The following is a 21,168-nucleotide window of genomic DNA, read 5'->3' as shown; positions in this document are numbered from 1 at the left end:
GCGTCTTCTTCCATGCGCATATGCGTGAGCCTTTCTCCAGCATGCTTTTCTATCGGCGCTCCTTTCCCATCCTCTTTTCGACATGTTGCGCCTTTGATCGGCCTTGTTCAGTGACCGAATTCTCCTTTGAGTTTTTCAAGGTGTTTTTATCAATAATTTGGTCGTTCCTGTCTCTTTGTTTTGCTGGCTCCTTTTCACCTTTAAAATGTCAGATAAGAAAGGCATTAATGGAGGTAATGTACCTGTTTTTGATATTGCTCAAGTGTAAATAATCCCTCTAAATGCTTCCTTAATTACCTTCCGTGTCTACAAAAGGACACAGTTAAAATAGCCGATGGTTCTTTTGTTCCGATATTCTCTGTTCTCAATGTTTCTCATTTTCCTGTTAATTTTTTATCTGTCAGAGTTCAATTCACTGCGTGCTTGTTTTGGAAGAAATCAAAATGTCAACCATGAAATTATTGGAAGGAAGCTCTTAAAAATTGTAATTGGAAGGGAGCAATAATTGAGGAAATGAAAGTCTTGGCTAAAAATGAGGCCTGAAAAAAAACCAGTTGGCTGCAAATGGGTGTTCATTGTAAAACACAAAGCAGATGGGTCAATTGAAAGATTTGAGGCCAGACTAGTTGCCAAGTGATATACTCAAACCTATGGAGTGGATTACCAGGAGATGTTGCCAAAATGAACTCAGAGTATTGCTACTGTTAAATTTGGGCCAGGCCTAACTCACTCTAAAAGCTAGCTCAAGGGGGAGGAGTGCCTATGGCCCATAAAAGTGCCTATGGCCCATAAAAGGGACACATTACCCCTTTCCACAATCGATGTGGGATTCAATACACCCTCCTCATGCTCAGAATTTTACTGGTGCGTGACATATTTATAGAAGGCCCAACATCGGATGGGGAGGCTATGATGCAATATTAAATTTGGGTCAGGCCCTAACTTACCTCAAAAGCTAGCTCAAGGGGGAGGAGTGCCTATGGCCCATATAAAGGGTTCATTACTCCTTTCCACGATCGATGTGGGATTAACAGCTACCTTGCGCTGTCAATCTTCACTGGGGCCTACACCAATTTGATGTGAAAAATGCATTTCTCCACGGAGACTTGGAGGAAGTGTATATGGAATTCCCTCATGGATTTGCTGATTAAAAAACACAAAGAAAGCTGTGTAGGCTAAAAAAGGCTTTGTATGGGTTGAAGCAATCACCCAAAGATTAGTTTGATCGATTCACCAGAGTTATGATTTTCTTTAACTATCAACAGAGCAATGTTGATATAGTAATGATAAGGGATGACAGTGAAGAGATGACTTGGTTGAAAAAAACTTTTGGGTCAGGAGTTCAAAATTAAAGATCCTGGGAATTGTGATTGTCAGATCAAAGAAAATAATCTTTATTTCTCAGATAAAATATATTTTGGATCTTTTGGAAGAAACTGCTATATTAGGCTGCAAGCCAGTAGAAACTCCCATTGAGAGCAACTTCAAGCTACAAGCAAGGATTGGTGAATCAGTAGATATTGGCAGATATCAGAGATTGGTAGGTAGACTAATTTATCTTTCGCATACTCGACTAGATATATGCAGTCAACATAGTCAGTTTATGCATGATTCTCGTGAATCTCACATGGAAGTTATTTTTCGCATTTTGCGACACTTGAAGTCTGCTCCTGGAAAAGGTCTTCTATTCTTTAAACACGGTGATCTTCGCATGCACGCATTTATAGATGCAGATTGGGCTGGATCCCATGATGATAGGAGGTAGACTTGTAGTTACTTCACACTTGTGGGAGGAAACCTTGTCATTTGGAGAAGCAAAAAGCAAAGTGTTATTGCACGATCAAGTGCTGAGGTGGAATATAGAGCGATGTCACAAGGTGTTTGTGAACTTCAATGGTTGCACAGATTGTTGGAGGAATTGAAATTGTTGGAGAGGGGAAACTCCTCTTGTACTGTGACAACAAAGCTGTCATCAGTATAGCTCACAATCCGGTTCAATATGATTGAACGAAGCACATAGAGATTGATCGACACTTCATTAAAGAGAAGTTAATAAATTGTGCCTTGAGATTAGATCATGCGACTTCCATTGAACAACTAGCTGATGTGTTCACCAAAAGGCTCAGCAACAAGACCTATCACACCTTGGTTTGCAAATTGGAGATGTATGATATTTATGTACCAACTTAAGGGAGAGTGTTGACTAAAGTAGAAGGTTCCTAATTAGGCAGATTTAGATCTTAGGAATTCTAATTAGGTTTGATTATCAAGATTTTATTTTTATTGTAAATATTTTTAATTTAAGTTGATTCTTTGTGTATAAATATTCAAACTTTATAAAGATCGATTCGATTGGAATAGAATTAAAAGCCCTCCCAAAATTTGTCGCTGTGAAATGGAAATAAGGCTGGTACGTAGGATACAGGCTTGGTGTGTTGTTGGTTTTTTATGTGAATTTGCTGAGGCACCTCATTTGACTGCAAAGCTGTTAGATTTCTTTCTTTAGCTGATATGCAATAGATTGGAGTCATTTTGTTATCCATGTGCATTATGCTTCTACTTGATAGATTCTGGTCAAAGTAGTTGCAACATGTTAAATTTGGGACATGCTAACTCACCGTAAGAGTTAGCTCAAGGGGAGCTTTTATAAGAGGCACATTACACTTATTCCAAATCGATATAGAATACAACACACTCCCTCATGCCTAAGATTACATTGAAGCGTGAAGCGTTACATATTTATGGGAAGCCCAATATCGTTGGGAGGCTTTGATACCATATTAAATTTGGGTGAGTTAGTTTTTGGGTGAATTAGGTCTGATCTAAATTTAACATGGTATCAGAGCCTCCCATCGATGTTGGACCTCCCGTAAATGTGGCACGCTCTAGTGTAGTCCTAGGCATTAGGAGTGCGTTGAATTTCATATCGATTTGGGATAGGGGTAATGTGTCCAGTTTTAGGCACTCCTCCCCCTTCACCTAATTTTGGGGTGAGTTAGACCTGACTCAAATTTCACACAACAAATAAGGGATGAGCATCTTATTTATGAGCTTCTAGTTTGTTACCTGTAGTTTAATTTTTACATTTTAGTAAAAGATAGGATGTACTTTTGAAATTCAAGTCTTTGATGTAATCTTTATATGAATGAATGCTTCTTTATAAAAAAAAGCATTGAACTCTATGAATAAAGCAATTTTATTCATTAATTTATGAGATTAGATAATTGTTATGGTCCCAAGTCATGGATTACGGCACAAGATGATTTACAATGAAGGAGCTCATCAAAGAACTCTTAACACCTCAGACTCGTTAATGGGAGAGGGTCTAAAATCTTAAATTTGTTTGACTTATTATTCATAAATTAACCCCGTATATATAATGAAGGTGATACAAGAGCATACGAATTCCTAACAAATTTAAAAGGCTTATGGTACTTCGTAATAATTAGAATATGTATGCAAATCTAAACATTATAACTAGAAACGTTATTCTAAAATAGACAATAATAATTGATAATGATTAGAAAGTTTATCCTAATCTAAATACTAATAAAGATTGATAATAATCAAGAAGTCTATATGTTATCTATTTATTTGTTTTTTAAAAAATTCATGTCGCTAGGTTTTTAATAAATATGCCCTCGAAATTGGAGATGGATTTAATATGAGAGTTTTATATAACTTTTATATTAAAATATCATGAGTAATTTATTTATTCATTTTATTGTGTACTTGTAGTTCATGTAACTACTTCTATTACTAATTCTTATCTCTTATATGTGAAGATTATGTTCACTAATTTTATAATATATTTAACTTTAATGATTACTAAAATTTGTTTCAAAAGGACAATATCCAATGCCAAATCGTAGTTTATAGACTTTTCTTATGATTTGTTACAATAAAATTAATTATATATATTCACGTGATTTCACTCATTTTTACTTCAATCTATATCAGAGCAGTACCTCAGGTATAAGATCAGTAGTAAACAATGACAATTTTTAGACGTGTTAGGAAATGGTGATGTGACAAGCAAAATATACTTATTAATTAAAAAGGAAAAGTACAAAAAAGTATCATGTGGTTTCACTCATTTTTACTTCGGAGTCTGTGGTTCAATTTTTGTCAAAGTATCACCTTGTGATATGATTTCTACTTCAACTTTTCTGGTAGTGTCTGGAAATTGAGTGTCCGGAATTCTCTATTTGTTAACGGCGTGATATCACAAAATACTATTTTAACATAAATTGGACCACATATCCTGCTCCTGCAGTGAAACCACATGGCACTTTTTTATATTTTTCCAAATATTTTATAATCATTGAATAATTACCAATGAAATATACAAAATGGATTTCGTTAAACATTTCCAAAAATTGGGAAATGGAAGGAAGTATGTTTTTTTATTTTTGAAACAGTGATGAAAAAAAGAAAGAGAGATTTTGAGAGAGATATTTGATTATTTCCCTTAAGCCAATTGGGGTATATATACTACTTACAAGAATAAATTAATTTCCTAATAGCCTAATCATATCCCAATCATATCACACAATCATATATCCCTAATTATGCACACAATCACTACAAATTTGGGCTATTTACAGAAAGTATCTTAACGCTCCCCCTCAAGCTGAAGCGTACATGTCATATGCTCCAAGCTTGTTACAAATATATTCGATTCGTGAACCCCAAAGAGATTTTGTGAAAACATCCGCTAGTTGGTCATTTGAGTTGACAAAACTAGTATAAATGTATCCCGACTCAATCTTTTGTCTAATAAAATGGCAATCCGCCTCTATATGCTTCGTCCTCTCATGAAAGACTGGATTTGATGCAATATGGAGAGCAACTTGATTATCACATATCAGTTTCATTTGACCAATATCGCTATATTTCAATTTCTGAAGGAGTTGCTTCAACCAAATGAGTTCGCATGTTGTCAAAGCCATAGCTCGATATTATGCTTCTGCACTTGATCTTGCAACCTCACCCTGTTTTTTACTTTTTCAGGATATAAGATTCCCTCTAATCGTAATACAATATATTGAAGTAGATCATCTATCTGAAGGAGAACTTGCCCAATCTGTATCAGAGTAGCCAACAATCTGAGTGACCTTGTCCTCATAGAGTAGACCCCGTCCTGGAGCTCATTTGATATATCTAAGAATGCGAATGACTACATCCCAGTGACTACTGCAGGGGGTTTGAAGAAATTAACTAACCACATCTACAGCAAAGGAAATATCTAGTCGCGTGATAGTGAGATAATTGAACTTGCCAACTAATTTTCTGTATCTAGCAGGATCTTTAAGTGACTACTCCTATTCAGGAACAAGTTTGATATTTGGATCTATGGGAGTGTCCATATGTCTACAGTCTAACATGTCTGTTTCTTCCAATATATCCAAAACATATTTCCGTGGAGAAATCGACATACCTGTTTTAGACTGTGCCACTTCAATCCCCCCAAAAATACTTCAATTTTCCAAGGTCTTTAGTTTGGAAATGACTGAACAAATGTTGTTTAAACTGGGAGATTCCATCATGATTATTTCCTATAATGACAATATCATCAACATATACTACGAAGTAGATGCATCTATTACAATTATGATGAAAAAATATAGAATGATCAAAATTACTTTGAGACATTCCAAACTGTTGAACTACAGTGCTGAATCATTTAAATCATGCTCTTAGAGACTGTTTTAGTCCATACAAAGAGCGCCGAAGACTACACACTAAGCTTGACTCTCTCTGAGCAACAAACTCTGGAGGTTGCTCCATGTAAACTTCTTCGGCGAGCTCTCCATGAAGAAAAGCATTTTTAATGTCCAGTTGATGAAGAGTCCAGTGATTTATTGCAGCCAATGAGATAAGGAGCGAACATAACCTATCTTAGTTATTGGAGAGAAAGTATCACTCTAATCAAGCCCAAAAATCTGTGTGTAACTTTTAGCTACAAGGCGAGCTTTAAGGCGATCAATTTTGCCATCAGGTCCCACCTTAACTGTGTAAACCCATCAACAACCATCAGTAGATTTGCCAGGTGGTAAGGATACCAGTTCTCAAGTTCCATTGTTATAAAGAGCAGTCATTTCCTCAACCATAGCATTACACCAACCATGATGGTCCAATGCTTCTCTAACTGTCTTTGGCATAGAGACAATGGGTACAGCAGAAGTAAAAGTATAATAGGAAGGAGACAAATGATGGTAACTTACAAAATTATAAATGGGATGAGGATTTCAAGAAGAGCAAATACATTTTCGAAGAGCAAGAGGAGGGGTAGCTGTTGCTGCTGAAGGCATGACCGAAGTAGGTGATGATGGAATGGGAGGTGAGTCATTAGAAGTACCTGCATCAGGGAGGGAAATGTCATTATTATTAGCAGATGGGTGAGGCCGACGTGTGTCGACGTGTGTAGACCTGAAGAGGTGGCATAGAAGTGGGAGATGGACACACTTGAGGCAAAGGAGAGATAAGAGTTGGTGGTATAGGCAAAGCTGTAGGAACAAAGGTTTTGTTTGTTGGACTAGAATAAAAGTAAGGAGAAGTTTCAAAAAAGGTGATATCTGCGGACACAAAGTATCTGTTAGTAATAGGGTCATAGCATTTGTAACCTTTTTGAAGCCGTGAATAGCCGAGAAAGACACATTTAACCGATTTGGGCTGGAGTTTATCTTTGTCAGGATTATAATCATGAACAAAGCATATACATCAAAAAACACGCAGAGACAACTGGATGGAATTCTGGTTAGGAAATAGAACAAAATGAGGACTTTGATGCTGCAAAACAAAGGAAGACATTCGGTTAATCAAGTAACATGCAGTAAGGACAGCTTCCCCCTGAAAACGCAACAGAACATTGTGATGTAGAAGTAAGGTGCGGGCTGTTTCAATCAAATGCCGATTTTTTCACTTGGCAATCCCATTTTTTTGTGGGGTATGAGAACAAGAAATATGGTGAATAATAACATGAGTAGACAAGAAATGGGTGAACGAGGAAGACAAATATTTTCTTGCATTGTCACTTCGCACTATTATAATGCGAACACCAAATTGATTATGGATTTTAACATAAAATTTTTGTTAAATTTGGGTCAGGCCTAACTCATCCCAAAAGTTAGCTCGGGGGAGTAGTGCCTATGGCCCATATAATGGTCACATTACCTCTTTCCACAACCGATGTGGGATTCAACACACCCCTCATGCCCACGCTCAGAATTTTACTGGTGCACGACATATTTATAGGAGGTCCAATATCAGATGGGGAGGCTCTGATCCCATGTTAAATTTGGGCTAGGCCTAACTCACCCCAAAAGCTAACTCGGGGGAGGAGTGCCTATGGCTCATATAAGGGGCACATTACCCCTTTCCACAACCGATATGGGATTCAACATCCCCCCTCACGCCCAGAATTTTTACTGGTGCGTCACACATTTATGGGAGGCCCAACATCAGATGGGGAGGCTCTGATACCATGTTAAATTTGGGGTCGGGCTGTTTCAATTGGTATTAGAGCCACCCTGGGTCAAGACAAATTGTGCAGAGCTAGTGGGCTTGCGAGGAAAGGGCTACCCATATGAGACGAGGTGGAGCTGCCCGAGGTACTAGCGAACCACAATACCCGAGGGTCTGGTGTTAGTTTAGCAATTGAATTCGATTCAGTTGCGACGAGGACGTCGCAAATTTAGCAGGATAGAGTGTAACGGTCAGCTGTCATGGGATTCCGTCCCACATCGGCGCATTACGGCAAATTGAAATTGTATATAATAGCTAGCACGAAACTCCTAAATAACTTGGGTTAAGCATTTTGGACCTAGTGGAAAGTGGGTCCAAAAGTTATTTGTGTCAGTTTAGGCCGCACTGTTTCAACATTGTATCAGAGTCTCCCCATTCAATGTTGGGCCTCCCATAAATATGTCACGCACCAGTAAAGTTCTTGGCGTGAGGGTGATGTTGAATCCCACGTCGGTTGTGGAAAGGAGTAATGTGCCCCTTATATGAGCCATAGGCACTCCTCCCCCTTGCGCTAGCTTTTGGGGTGAGTTAAGTCTGGCCCAAATTTAATATGGTATCAGAGCCTCCCATCCGATGTTGGGCCTCCCACAAATGTGTCACGCACCAGTAAAATTCTGGGCGAGGGTATGTGTTTAATCCCACATCGGTTGTGGAAAGGGGTAATGTGTCTCTTATATGAGCCATAGGTACTCCCCCTTGAGCTAGCTTTTGGGGTGAGTTAGGTCTGGCTCAAATTTAACATGGTACCAAAGCTAAATTTAACATGGTACCAAAGCCTCTCCATCTGATGTTGGGCCTTTCATAAATGTATCACGCATCAGTAAAAATTCTGGACGTGAGGGGGATGTTGAATCCCATATCGGTTGTGGAAAGGGGTAATGTGCTCCTTATATGAGGTATAGGCAATCCTCCCCCTTGAGCTAACTTTTGGAGTGAGTTAGGCCTGACCCAAATTTAACAATTATTAAAAAACAGAGAACAACTCGGAATAATTTTTCATTACAAAAAGCCAAGTGTAACGAGAATAGTCATTAATAAAAGTAACAAAATATTGAAATTTCAGAATTGTACTAATCCGACTTGGATCCCAAATATTTGAATGAACAATGTCAAATATAGAAGTGGTCTATTATTGATCGGCTTGGGAAAAAAAGCTCGAGTTTGCTTTCCAAGTTGAGAAAACTCTCATTTTAAAGAAGGCAAGGAAGAGAGACTAAGTACTCCATTTTATATAGTGTAGATGTAGAAATGGATAGTAATTATTTTGAAGTTAATTAATACTGGAATTATTAGCACAAGAAAAAGCCAATACTACAAAATGCTTTATTAACCTTGTGGAAGATCTTGAAAGTGGTAATTTGGTGATAAAAAGAAAGTTAATATTGGTAATGAGAATAAAGTAAATGAATAAAGACGAAAAGTAGGATGAATTTATGAAATGCATTATCATGGGAAATTCAAAAGTTTACAAGGTGCAAATGGTGAAAGGGCCAGTTTTTCGTAGAGTATTAATTACTCTTAGCTCTGTAAATTTCATTTTGTATTAGAAAGAGGTGATAATAATAAAAATAATAACTAGTAATAATAGTGATGATGATGATAATTTCCATATGGACAACTGTTACATCTTATCATGCTTTCAGTATAGCTGATCTTTCTATAAATGGGAAAAATATGTTGTCTGCTTATTCATTTTGCCTCTGCATGGCGAGTGACCATCCATGTCCTGGTTTCCCTCAATAATGTACGATGAATTTTGTAGAATGCATTAAGGGCATCATGGGAAATTCAAAAATTACAAGGTGCAAATGGTGCAAGGGCCACTTACTTTTTTCATAGAGTATTAATTACTCTTATAGCTCTGTAGATTGCATTTTGTATTAGAAAGAGATGATGATGATGACAATAATAGTAGTGATGATGGTGATGGCCATATGGACAACTGTTACATCTTATCATGCTTTCAGTATAGTTGATCTTTCTATAAATGATAAAAATATGTTGTCTGCTTATTTATTTTGTCTCAGCTTGGCAAGTGACCTTTTATGTCTCCTTCAGATGCTTCCATAAGACAGGTCGAATGGGATGCTTCAAAAGTGAGGGAGAAGCTTCGTCATGATATCGAGGCACATGCCTCATCTGTACGCAATTTGAAGTTGTCAGTAATGATAAACAAGTATGAGGTAAGTTGCTAGGTGGTGGTTGTGATCCATGGTTTCAGTCAGGGGAGTATATTTTTCACTGTTCTTAACTGCGAGCAAGGTAACAACAGATCTTATTACATTACTGATTTGCAGAAACAACTCACTGATGCACTAACAGAACCTGTAGAATCTCTGTTTGAAGCTGGTGGAAAAGACACGTGGGCTTCAATAAGAAAACTTCTTGAACATGAGATGGAGCTTGCTGTATCAGGATTGACAGCCGATTTTGTCAGTTTTGAGTTGGATAAGGCTACAATTGACAAAGTTGTACAAAATATGAGGGAGTATGCAAGAAACATAGTTGAGAAAAAAGCAAGAGAAGAAGCAGGGAAAGTTCTGATCCGCATGAAGGATAGGTAGAGAACATAATTATTTTTCTTTTTCCTTTTCTGTCCAAAAACAGCTTTGTCAGTTAATTTCTTGGAGCATATTCAGGTTCTCTGCAGTTTTCAATCATGACAATGATTCAATGCCGAGGGTTTGGACTGGAAAAGAAGATATAAGGGCAATCACAAAGGAAGCACGTGCTGCTGTAAACCATTGAGATTCTCAAGGAAGTGCAATTGCTTTTGACACTTTTGCAATCTCTGAATGTCTTGAAATTGTTTGTTGCAGTCTTTGAAACTTCTATCGGTAATGGCAGTCATACGCTTGGATGAGAAGCCAGACAAAATTGAGAGTGCACTTTTTTCCTCTCTAGTGGATGGGACCGTCGCTGTTTCATCTTGTCAAGATAGAAGCGTAGGACCTACTTCAGATCTCCTTGCATCAAGCACATGGCAAGAGGTAATGGTTATTGAATTATACATACAGAGGGAGCTGATAACTAGTTCAGTAAGATTTCCATTTATTATTTCCACTAACTACCCTCACTTTTTGTTGGACTCAAAAAAGTTTAGGGATAAACAAGTAATTTTGAGAACAGACAATCAATGAGATTATTAAATGCCCATTCTGCCTTGTTTAATAATATGATCATGAATACATGTTCTCTCAGTATCAAATTATTTAATTTGCTTTGATTTAAAAATTTCCATTCCTAAATTTTTTAGGATGCAGTAGTTTTAAATGTTAACATTAGGTTCATTGTTCTTAAAAATTAGATGGATCATTCATAACTGTATGATTTTTATGGATTTTATTTTTCAATTGAAATATTAATATATACCATTTTTAAAAATAAATTAGGAGATGAATTGTTATAATTTAATAAAATGAAGAAGCTAATTATATTTATGTAAAGCTTGTTAAGTAAATGGGCTTGGTCCTAACTTAACCCTTAAAGCTATCTCAAGAGTAAAGATTGCCCTAGTCTTTAAAAGGCATGTCATCCACATTATTAGCATATGTGGAATACTTAACGCGCCCCTTTCACATCTAGGTGATGCGGAATCCAGGATCAACATGTGATAAAAAAACTCCGTCACACAACTTGATAAAAAAACAAAGCAAAGATATATTCTAGAAGAGTTGCTCTACTATACTCCTAACCAACCAATGTGATTAGAAACATAGATAATCAAGCGAAGGTTGCTCTACCACACCTCTAACCAACCAATGTGATTAGAAATATAGATAATCAAGTGATTCCAGCTTCAAGAACGCCACAAGAAATTCTTGATAAGTTAACTAAGTTTGGAGGAAATCCATATTAGAACGCCACAAGAAATTCTTGATAAGTTAACTAAGTATGGAGGAAATCCATATTAGAATGCCACAAGGTTAAACCTTGATAAGTTGCTAATAATGGAGAAGAATCAAATATTGTTCATAACATCATTTTTATTCATTTGCTTCTTGTGGCTGCTACCTTAAGGGTGTTTTTATAGCCTTCAAATCCTAATTGTATTGTAGGAAGGTGTAATTACATTATAGAAAGGGTATCTAGTCAAATAGTCAAACTTGGATTACATTAAAGATCATTTTCCTAAATTATCTTGGAGAAATCTCCTTCTTAAATGAGCTGCACGAATTTGGCTTCTAATATAGGCCAAATTAAATTAAAACAAATTCCACAAAATATTAAAATACCAAAATAACAAAAATTGGCATAAATGCAATTTGGTCATATATGTATTCCGTGATCTGAAATTGTGTTGCGCGTTCACATGTATTGAAGAGTGTGGCTTGTTTCCTTATTCTCCCATACTTTCCAAATATAGCTCTCATATCGTAAGCCTTGAATTGAGCGATAGTAACTTGATTTGTCATGATTTGGAGTTTTCCATTTTAAATCTTTGAAGCATCGTATTATTTCCTTGCTCGTATCACTAGGGGTAGCATTTAAAGCATGAAACACTCACGAGAGATGATGGTATGAAGAATTTTGGGAGGAATTTTCTATATTTATTTCAATTGAATTGATCTTTATAAGATTTAGGTATTTATGCGTAAAGAATCAACTTAATTAGGAATATTTGCTTCACAAACAATCTAATTAGGAACATTTGCAATACACCTAATTAGGAATATGTTGAATTTTGGGGAGAGAATTTTTGAATTGTATTTCTGATCAATTTACAGAGCTAATAATTGTAATAAGCTTAACTAGGAAGATTTACAAGAAAGGTAACTAATAATTTCTACAATTAGATCTCTACCATTTCCGAATTAGGCTTATTCCTCTTGCATAAATAAGGATGTATTTAGCTCTATAAAATCATTAGAAATACAATACTTTTCAAAATTTCTCTCCCAAAATTCTTCATGGTATGAGAGTTTTGCCAATATTTTTTGGCATGGAGTTCCTGTGACTGTTCACATTCTTCAGTTTTAATATAGGTGAAGTTTCTAGGCAGCTCTACCAAGGGAGTTGACTGACATTGCCTATACCAGAAGATTGCCCATCAAACTTCTGGCCTATCCCCGGTGTTGCATCACTGTCCCGACCAACACATGCCACCACAATTTTGGCACCCTCTTCCGTGTGTTGATGCGTGGGTCATTCTCCTGTGCTTCTTTCCATCCCCCTCTCCTTTCCATCGCACCTCTGACCAACCTGTACCGGTGACCTGATTATTCTTTTGACCCTTGGGTTATTTTCAACAGTTACATTTTTTTGCATTTTGAAATGGCCAAAGGTAGGAAAGTTACTCTTAGGACTAACAACAGCGCTTTTGATAATCCCTTTCTGCAAATGAATCCTTCATCTGAAAAGAAATTAGTTAGTTGCAAATGTGTGTTCATTACTAAGTACAAACTACAAAGTTAACCATTCAATTGAAAGGTTATTGGCTAGATTAGTTGCTAAGGGATTTATTCAGACCTATAGAGTGGATTACCAAAAGACATTTGTTCTCTTGTTGCAAAGATGAATATAATCAGAATTTTGCTATCTTGTGTCTTGAGCTTAGTTCATTCGACTTCAAAAAAATAGTTTTTTTTTTTTTTTTTGTCAAAGTGTCTTTTGGGTTCACCATCAAGTTATAGGTTGCATTAATCTCATTTTCTCCTTCAGTCTGCTTTTTATCTTTCCATCTAAGCTCACTAGCCTGTTGAGTATGTAAAGCCTCGTGAGAGAGAACTTCGCAATTCTTATACAGAGGTTTGTCCTGTCTTCTAGCAAGAAAGAAGTTTATTTGACTCTGGCTGCCTCAATTCTTAAAGATAAACAACTGTGACTCCCTCTATTTGAAAAATGCATTTTGGCGTCAACGCAATTCTAGAATGGTCGTCCCTTCCTAATTCTTACTCCCATATCCAAACCTTACATGCAGCCGGTCATAACCGTCTTGCTGCCACCCAAGTGTCCCTTCAAATCTCCCCTGATAAAAATTTTTTAATCATTGAGAATCTATTGAATCAGTGCATGCGCATTGCATTTTATTTCCTTATCTTGGGATACATAATGCATTATGATGAAATCTCCTTAAATTTGGCTGTTGAAGCTGATTCAAATTAATAAATTAAAATTTCAAGTTTGTTAAAAACTATAAGTAAATTGATCAATAAGAATGATCATATCATTAATAATAGAGAAGGTTTGGGCATTTAATAACCTCATTGATTTTTTTTTTCTTTTAATTACTTGTTTTTCTCTAACTTCTTTTTAAGCCCAACAAAGAAAGAGGGCAATTAGTGGAAATGAAAATGGACAGCTTACTAGCTTGCCTCATTAATGGACGAGTTAGCAGCCTCCGCCCGCTTTAGAATAATTTTTTCTTGATGATAATAATAATGACTAATTACAAAAAATCCCAAACCTTTTTGCACAAGTTTTCCTTCATATAATGGTTTAGTTATGAGAATTCATATCTAATTGCCTAAGCTGATTTCTCATCAAAATTCAATGCAACACAGGTTTCTCCAAAAGATACACTAATTACACCAGTTCAGTGCAAGTCATTATGGAGGCAGTTCAAAACAGAAACCGAGTATGCAGTTACCCAAGCAATTTCCATTCAGGTATATTATTTCCACCTTTGTAATATGGCTTTTACTTACCATCTTCTTCTCTTAAAAATGATTCTTGTATTTTTGACAGGAGGCTCATCATAAACGCAATAACAACTGGTTACCCCCTACATGGGCAATTGTAGCAATGATTGTCCTAGGCTTCAATGAATTCATGCTTCTGTTAAAGTAATTACTGCTGACTGAAAGTCTTAACTCCTGTCCTTGTTGCCTGATTAAAAGAAAATTTATATTTTCTTACATTTCCTTTTTGTTTTTCGTCCAGACAATATATGCAATTGATGACATGTCTTTTATTGAAACAGGAATCCGCTTTATCTCGTGATTCTGTTTGTCGTATATTTACTTTCAAAAGCGTTGTGGGTACAAATGGACATCACCAGAGAGTTCCGAAATGGCACTGTGAGTGTAAAAGAAGATTGGCTTTGAATGCATATTGTGTTTTCTCAGTTACTATATTCAACTGTTTTAACGGTCTATGATAGAATAAACTTGTCATTTATTACTCAATACAGAATTTTAGTTTCATTATGCGTTAAATTGAAGCCAAATGTGCTCTCATGCTGAATTTGTTCTTTATTGTATACATGCTTAAATGGTATCACACCACCTTTTCTCAAATTGAACTGGACCAACCTACCAGTTGAACAGGTTAAACCAGGAACTTGACGCACACTGTTCAGTATGATTTTGTTTTTAATTTTTTACCGTGAAAACTATTGATAGTTGTTTAAAATTAAAAAAAAAAAAAAAAAGAACTGGCTGAACTAATTGAACTTGTGAACCAGTCTTTAGTTGCTCCGGCTTTAAAAGCATTGGTCCTAATAAAATTCCAGGCCATCAGCATACTGCTGACAACTGTTGATGATTATGAAACAAATGAATTGGAAATCTTGAAGTGAGTTTATAATTATTTTTCCATATGCAGATGGAGTGTCTTTATTCCTTTTTTCTTTTATTGACAGTTGGCAGGGATACTTTCCATTTCTTCAAGGTTCCTTCCCACCATCATGAATCTTCTAAGACGACTTGCTGAAGAGGCTCAAGGGCATCCAGCTTCTGAAGCTCCAAGAACACATTCACTGGATTCTCAGAGTTTCAAGAATGAAAACTGGCCAAATCCAATATCGAGCATGATACCCGAGTCCTCTGTCTCTTCAAATGTTTCAGCATCTGATGATGGTATTGAATACTCAAGTCCACACTTGACACGCAGGAGAAGTGAAAAAGTTCCAGAGGGAAAATTTTCTGGATAGGAACAGAATTGTGCAAAATGTGTATTTGAGGTTAGGGGATTCCTTTATAGGAAATTTACTGGGAAGTCTACTTTTTTTTACAGATTTATGTAATAAACAAGTTTCAGTCTCATTGTGCCTGACAGAATGTTTCAGAATGTTTGCACAAGGGTTGCTGCAACTTTTTTGCATTTACATCTAAAATGGGTATTTACTGTTTGTTTGGACACAGATATTTGCATTCCATTTTCCTGCATCTTGACTTGAGTAATTAGGATGGAGACAAGTCCAAGAGATTTTAGCATTCTTTATTAACGCCAAAACCTCTGCATTTTAACTGGATAAAAGCCTTCAAAAGCTTTGATGATTGGATGAGACTTTGTTCTGTCCTCTGTTGTCTTGGTTCTACAGGTAATCCGGTTATAATTGTCAAGATTGTATAAGTACAGATGTGTACAGATGTGTTGTCTTGGATCTACAGGTGTATTTATCTGCAACAGTATTAAAAATTAGGTAAAGCTATGCAATTCATCCCCAGAGAAGGGAAATTTTGATGTGAAATAATGCAAAATAGTCTCTGGAGAAATAGATTTCTCAATACAAAAAGTTATACAAACATCAGAGAAAATAAGAGATGCAACTTGTCCCTACAAAAGCGAAATTTAGATCTTAAATATTGCAAAATAGTATAAACAAAAATTTATACAATCATCGTTATGTTTCCCCAAGTCTGTTCAAATATTTATTAAGCTTTGGAACAGAAATTACAGCTCAGATATGATGAGAACAAAAAGCACTCATGAATACAGCTTCGCCCGCAGTTTTGAAATAGTCAGGTCTGTCCCTCCAAAACCATCCATTACAGCTTTTGCTGAAGGGAACTCAGCTCTAGATGTCAAACTGCTGGCAGGCAGTATGATAGAAAAAGCAAAACCAAAACAAAACTTTTAAGAGCGATGAACCAAAGAGACAAACAAGTATGATAGTAATCAATTACATTATTATCCATATCAATTAAAACACTACAGTTTGAACCACAAATGATTTGAAAAAGTTAATACAAACTTAATATTTGTAATTTCCCTCCACTTTTTTTTTTATTATTTACAATCGATTAGAATTTATCACCAATACAAGAAGCTTTACTTGACACGAACTTTGCACCGATGCTGAAATGGTTTAGTAAGCAATTTCATATAAGTTTTAGAAACATGGTTTAATCATTCTAGAAGTTATTATGGCATGACGCTAAATCGAACTGAATTCAGGTCATTATCATCAATTTCCAGAAATTCTACCCCCCCCCCCCCCCATTCTGCCTCGTTTTGTCCTTCCTAATGCAAAACTAAATGATTCATTTTGCAAAAAATAAAAGATAAAAATTTTTTAAATAAGATCATGTAGGATTTCAATATCTTTTAAATAAAATTATTTTAAGTTAAAAAAGAATTAATTTTTTCATTTCAAACAAAACTTAAAAAAAAAAAAATTAAAAAAACAATCAATCAAATTGAATTGTAAAATTCTTGATTTCAAACGGATAGAATATGTTAAGTCCTAAAAACCTTATTGCACATAGATTTGGTATTTATTCTCTTTAAACACCTTATTTGTAAGATTTTAGGAAAGAATTGGTCAAAAATGAAGGAAAGAAAAAATTTACCATGATTCAAATTAAAATCACAAACTAGTTTACAAATCAATTTGTAATGTTTCAAACTATAAGAGTGATATTGTAATCTACCTGATACTGTGAAGCTTTGTACTAATCCCAAAATTTCATTTGAGAAATTGAACATAAACTAGGTGCAACATATATATATAGTAGCAATAACATTTTACCGAAGAAGCATCTAATACAAAGGCAGACTTCGCGAAATAGATATATCGCAATAGAATATTGAAGAAAAGTACATAATTGATAGCTGAAACAAAAAAAAAAAAATTGTGACTACGTAGGTGTTGCCTTAGAAGACTGTAGCATTTTGGTTACTGATTTAATTCCTGGTTCTTGGGTCTTAAATTGTAGCTCATTTATTTGTTGCTTTTTTGTAATAAAGTTTCTGATTAGATTCAATTCTTTGTGTATAAATAGGTGATTACATTGTATGTAATTGATATCGAGAATCAATAAAACTTAGAATTTCTCAAAAATCTTCATAGTATCAGAGCTCTAAACCTGATTTTAGGATATCAATTTGAATTACTTTCAATTTTAGGGTTTTTGGAACCCTAACTCCCTTAATTGGTGCTGTCACACCTAGGAAACTCCTCTTGCCTCACTGCCACTAGCAGCAAGCATCGCCGGCCTATCCCCAGCTTTCAGCAATGGATCTTCGCGCGTGTGATCCTCACGCGCCATTGTGCCGGCACGTGAACTTCTGTTTCCATTGGATTTTTCTTCTCAGGCGTCGTAGGTGCTTTTTTTGGCTTATTTTCAGCCACTTTCTGCTGCTTCTTGGTCATCTTGGTGTTGGCTTAGGACTTCTTGGTGTTTGTAGCTTTTATTGGGTTTTTTTTTACGGATTCTTTTTGCGCAACCTCTTCCTTTTGTTTAGATATGATGTTTTTGGATTCCCTTGTGCTTGTTTCATTGTTGTTTCCTAGCCCTAGCACATGGTAGACATGAAAGTGACTAGTGAGAGTAATGTAAGTGCTTCTCATCATGCTTTCATTTTGTTTCTTAATTCTGCTCCATGGATTATTGATTCTAGCACAAATAGATTCATGACATACTCTTCTAAAGGCTTCCTTAATTACCCTCCATATCTAAACAAAAATACTATTAGGAACCGATGGCTCTTTTACTCCTATCTCTGGAACCAGTTCTATTATTGTACTCCAACTGTAAAGCTACCTCTGTTCTTCATGTTCTTCACTTTCCTAGTAATCTTTTATCCGTTAATGCTCTTATCAAAGCCCTTAACTGCAAAAAATTGAATTTTTTCCCGACAATGATATTTTTCAGGACCTTCAAACTGGAAAGAAGATTAACAATGGTAGACTGTAAGAAGGCTTATATATGTTGGAAGGACATTCAGATTCTAGTTCATCTTGGAGAGAATAAAAATGTCAATTAGGAATCATACAATGGTGGTTAGGACATCCTCCTCTTTTGTCTTACAAAAATTATATTCTTGTTTATTTTTTAAGACTCAATTTGATTCTTTGTTTTGTGATACTTATGAGTTTACTAAGCATAGAAGAAACTCTTATCTTTAGAGTAATAATAGGAGTATAATCCCTTTTATGACTATCCATTCTGATGTCCGAGGACCTACTCAGACTGTCTTACTATCTGGTAATCATTGATTTGTTATTTTTATTGATTGTTCCACTCGAATGACCTGGGTTTATCTGATAAAGCAAAGAGTGATGTGTTTCCTTGCTTTTAATCTTTTCACAAGATAATTTGTACTCAATTTGATGCTAAGATAAAAGTTTGAGAACCTAATAATGGCACAGAGTATATGGATAATCGTTTTTCTACTTATCTGGGATTTAATGGGATACTATACCAAACTAGTTGTCCTTATACTGTTGCCCAAAATGGTGTTACTGGAATTAAAAGTAGGCATATATTGAAAGTAGCTCTTAAATATATGTTTGTTGGGTACTCTCCTACACAAAAGGGTTATAATTGTTACCACCCTTCATCTAGAATATGTTTTATCAAAATGGACATTATGTTTAGAGAAGCTGAAGCTTACTTTAGTACCACCCAATCACCCCTTCAGGAGGAGAGTAATGAGAGAATAAGTGATTCCTGTGGTTCCTAGTTTAATGACTAGAGGTTTTTACCCAAGGGAAGAGTTCTAGTGGACAGGGGAGACTACTATTGATAGGGAGAGATAATTGGGCATCAAGATAAACCAGATTTAAGGAGATATCCAAAAAGAGAAAACAAAAGTAGAAAATGTCATTGTGCAGCCTACCCCCTATAAGGAATCTTCTTCTTCTCCATTTGGTGAATTATCTCTAATCCTTGAATTCATTGATGATCTAAGTAAACCAATTGCTCAAAGAAAATGAGTTAGGTCTTTCAGTAAAACTCTATTTCTAACTTTCTCCCTTATGATTCATTATCTCCCTCCTGTAGGGCCTTTGCCTGTCTATTTCTTATGTGCCTATTCTATAGGATTGGAAGGAAGTTTTCAAAGATCCTAAGTAGAAAGGAGCAATGATAGAAAAAATGAAAGCTTTGGCTAGGAATGAAACCTGGAAGCTGGTTTTCCCTCCACCTAAAAGTAAACTTGTTGTCTACAAATGAGAGTTCACTGTGAAACACAAAGCTAATGGATCAATTGAAAAGTTCAAAGCTATATTAGTTGCTAAAGGATTTACAAAACTTATGGAGTGGATTACCGAAGAGACATTCACTGCAGTTGCTAAAATGAACTCAACTAGAGTCCTGCTATCTTGTGAGTGAACCTTGATTGGGACTTAAAGCAGTTTAATGTGAAAAATGCATTTCTCCATAGAAATTTAAAAGATGAGGTGTATATGGAGATTCCCTGTATTTGCTAATGAAAGAACACAGAAAAAGGTATACAAACTGAAGAAGGCCTTATATTGGACCGAAACAATCTCCTAGATGGTTTGATAGTTATAGCAGAAGTATGATTTCTTTTGGCTATCAACAAAGTAATGCTGATCATACCATGTTTATTAGACATTACAAGGGTAAGAAAACTCTTTTTATAGTTTATTTTGATGTAGTGATGACAGGAGATGACAAAGAAGAAATGGCTCGATTGAAAAAGATTTTGGTTTCGGAATTGAGATCAAAGATATGGAAAACTACAATATTTCCTAGGAATTGAGGTTGCTAGATTAGAGAAGGAAATCTTTATTTCTCAAAGAAAGTATATTTTGGATCTTTTGAAAGAGACTGGTATGTTGGGTTGCGAACCAACGAAGTCTCCTATTGAGAACAATCACAAGCTACAAAGCGAAACTAGTGAGTGATATAATATTGGCAAATATCAGATATTGGTAGGAAAACTAATTTATCTCTCATACACTAGACCAAACATAGCATATGCATTTAGCCAGCTTATGTATGATTCTCGTGAGCCTCATATGTAAGTTGCTTTTCACATTCTGTAATATCTAAAGTCTGCCTCATGAAAAGGTCTTCTTTCCAAACATGGTCACCTCCAAATAAAAATCTTTATAAATGCAGATTGGCTGGATCTCCAGATGATAGGACATCAACCTTTGAAATGCACAGTTGTGGGAGGAAATCTTGTTACTTGGAGAAGTAAGAAGCAAAATATTGTTGCTAGATCAAAGTGCTGAAGTTGAGTATAGAGCTATTGCTCAAGAAGTTTGTGAATTTTTTGGTTGCAAAGATTATTGGAGGAATTAAAATTGTTGAGGAAGGATAAAGTACCCTTGTACTATGATAATAAAGCAACTATCAGCATAGCTCAAAATCTAATTCAATGTGATCAAATAAAATACATAGAAATTGATCAACACTTTATTAAGGAGAAACTGACAGGTGATGTTTTGAACTTAGTTCATGTGACCTCTGACAAGCGATGTGTTCGCTAAAGGGCTTAACAATAGGATCTATCACACCTTATTTGCAAATTGAGCATATGTGATATCTATGCACCAACTTGAGGAGTGTTGACTATTTTAGAAGATTGTAGAGATTTGATTACTGATTTAATTGTTGGTTCTTAGGTCCTAAATTGTGGCTAATTTTGTTGCCTTTTTGTATAAACTTCCTACATAAATTCAATTCTTTGTGTATAAATAGGTGATTACATTATATGTAA

At 35.6% G+C, this 21,168-nt stretch overlaps 2 protein-coding genes across 9 annotated transcripts in view; one reads left to right on the top strand and one right to left on the bottom strand.

Moving 5' to 3' along the window:
* LOC110602955 (protein ROOT HAIR DEFECTIVE 3 homolog 2) overlaps window positions 1-15,610 on the top strand; it is a 66,451-nt gene extending 50,841 nt beyond the window's left edge. For all 6 annotated transcript variants that reach the window (XM_021740570.2, XM_021740575.2, XM_021740574.2 and 3 more), the window contains 8 exons: window positions 9,586-9,710; window positions 9,825-10,087; window positions 10,167-10,263; window positions 10,347-10,517; window positions 14,031-14,135; window positions 14,215-14,312; window positions 14,450-14,546; window positions 15,110-15,610. In XM_021740570.2, coding sequence (XP_021596262.1) covers window positions 9,586-9,710; window positions 9,825-10,087; window positions 10,167-10,263; window positions 10,347-10,517; window positions 14,031-14,135; window positions 14,215-14,312; window positions 14,450-14,546; window positions 15,110-15,400 — 1,247 coding nt within the window. In that variant the 3' untranslated portion in view covers window positions 15,401-15,610. The remainder of the gene's footprint in view (window positions 1-9,585; window positions 9,711-9,824; window positions 10,088-10,166; window positions 10,264-10,346; window positions 10,518-14,030; window positions 14,136-14,214; window positions 14,313-14,449; window positions 14,547-15,109) is intronic.
* A 116-nt stretch (window positions 15,611-15,726) lies between these two features.
* Window positions 15,727-21,168, bottom strand: part of LOC110602956 (CBBY-like protein) — a 36,902-nt gene continuing 31,460 nt past the window's right edge. For 2 of the 3 annotated variants that reach the window (XM_021740576.2, XM_021740577.2), the window contains one exon: window positions 15,958-16,279. In XM_021740576.2, coding sequence (XP_021596268.1) covers window positions 16,177-16,279 — 103 coding nt within the window. In that variant the 3' untranslated portion in view covers window positions 15,958-16,176. Of the gene's footprint in view, window positions 15,871-15,957; window positions 16,280-21,168 lie in introns of those variants that run through there. The other variant, XM_021740578.2, reaches the window with a different exon arrangement.

This window comes from Manihot esculenta, chromosome 16 (genome assembly GCF_001659605.2).
Source record: "Manihot esculenta cultivar AM560-2 chromosome 16, M.esculenta_v8, whole genome shotgun sequence".
Classification (NCBI taxonomy): Eukaryota; Viridiplantae; Streptophyta; class Magnoliopsida; order Malpighiales; family Euphorbiaceae; genus Manihot; species Manihot esculenta.
The sequence above is the reverse complement of the archived record's forward strand: the minus strand, read 5'-3'. Positions and strand labels throughout refer to the sequence as shown.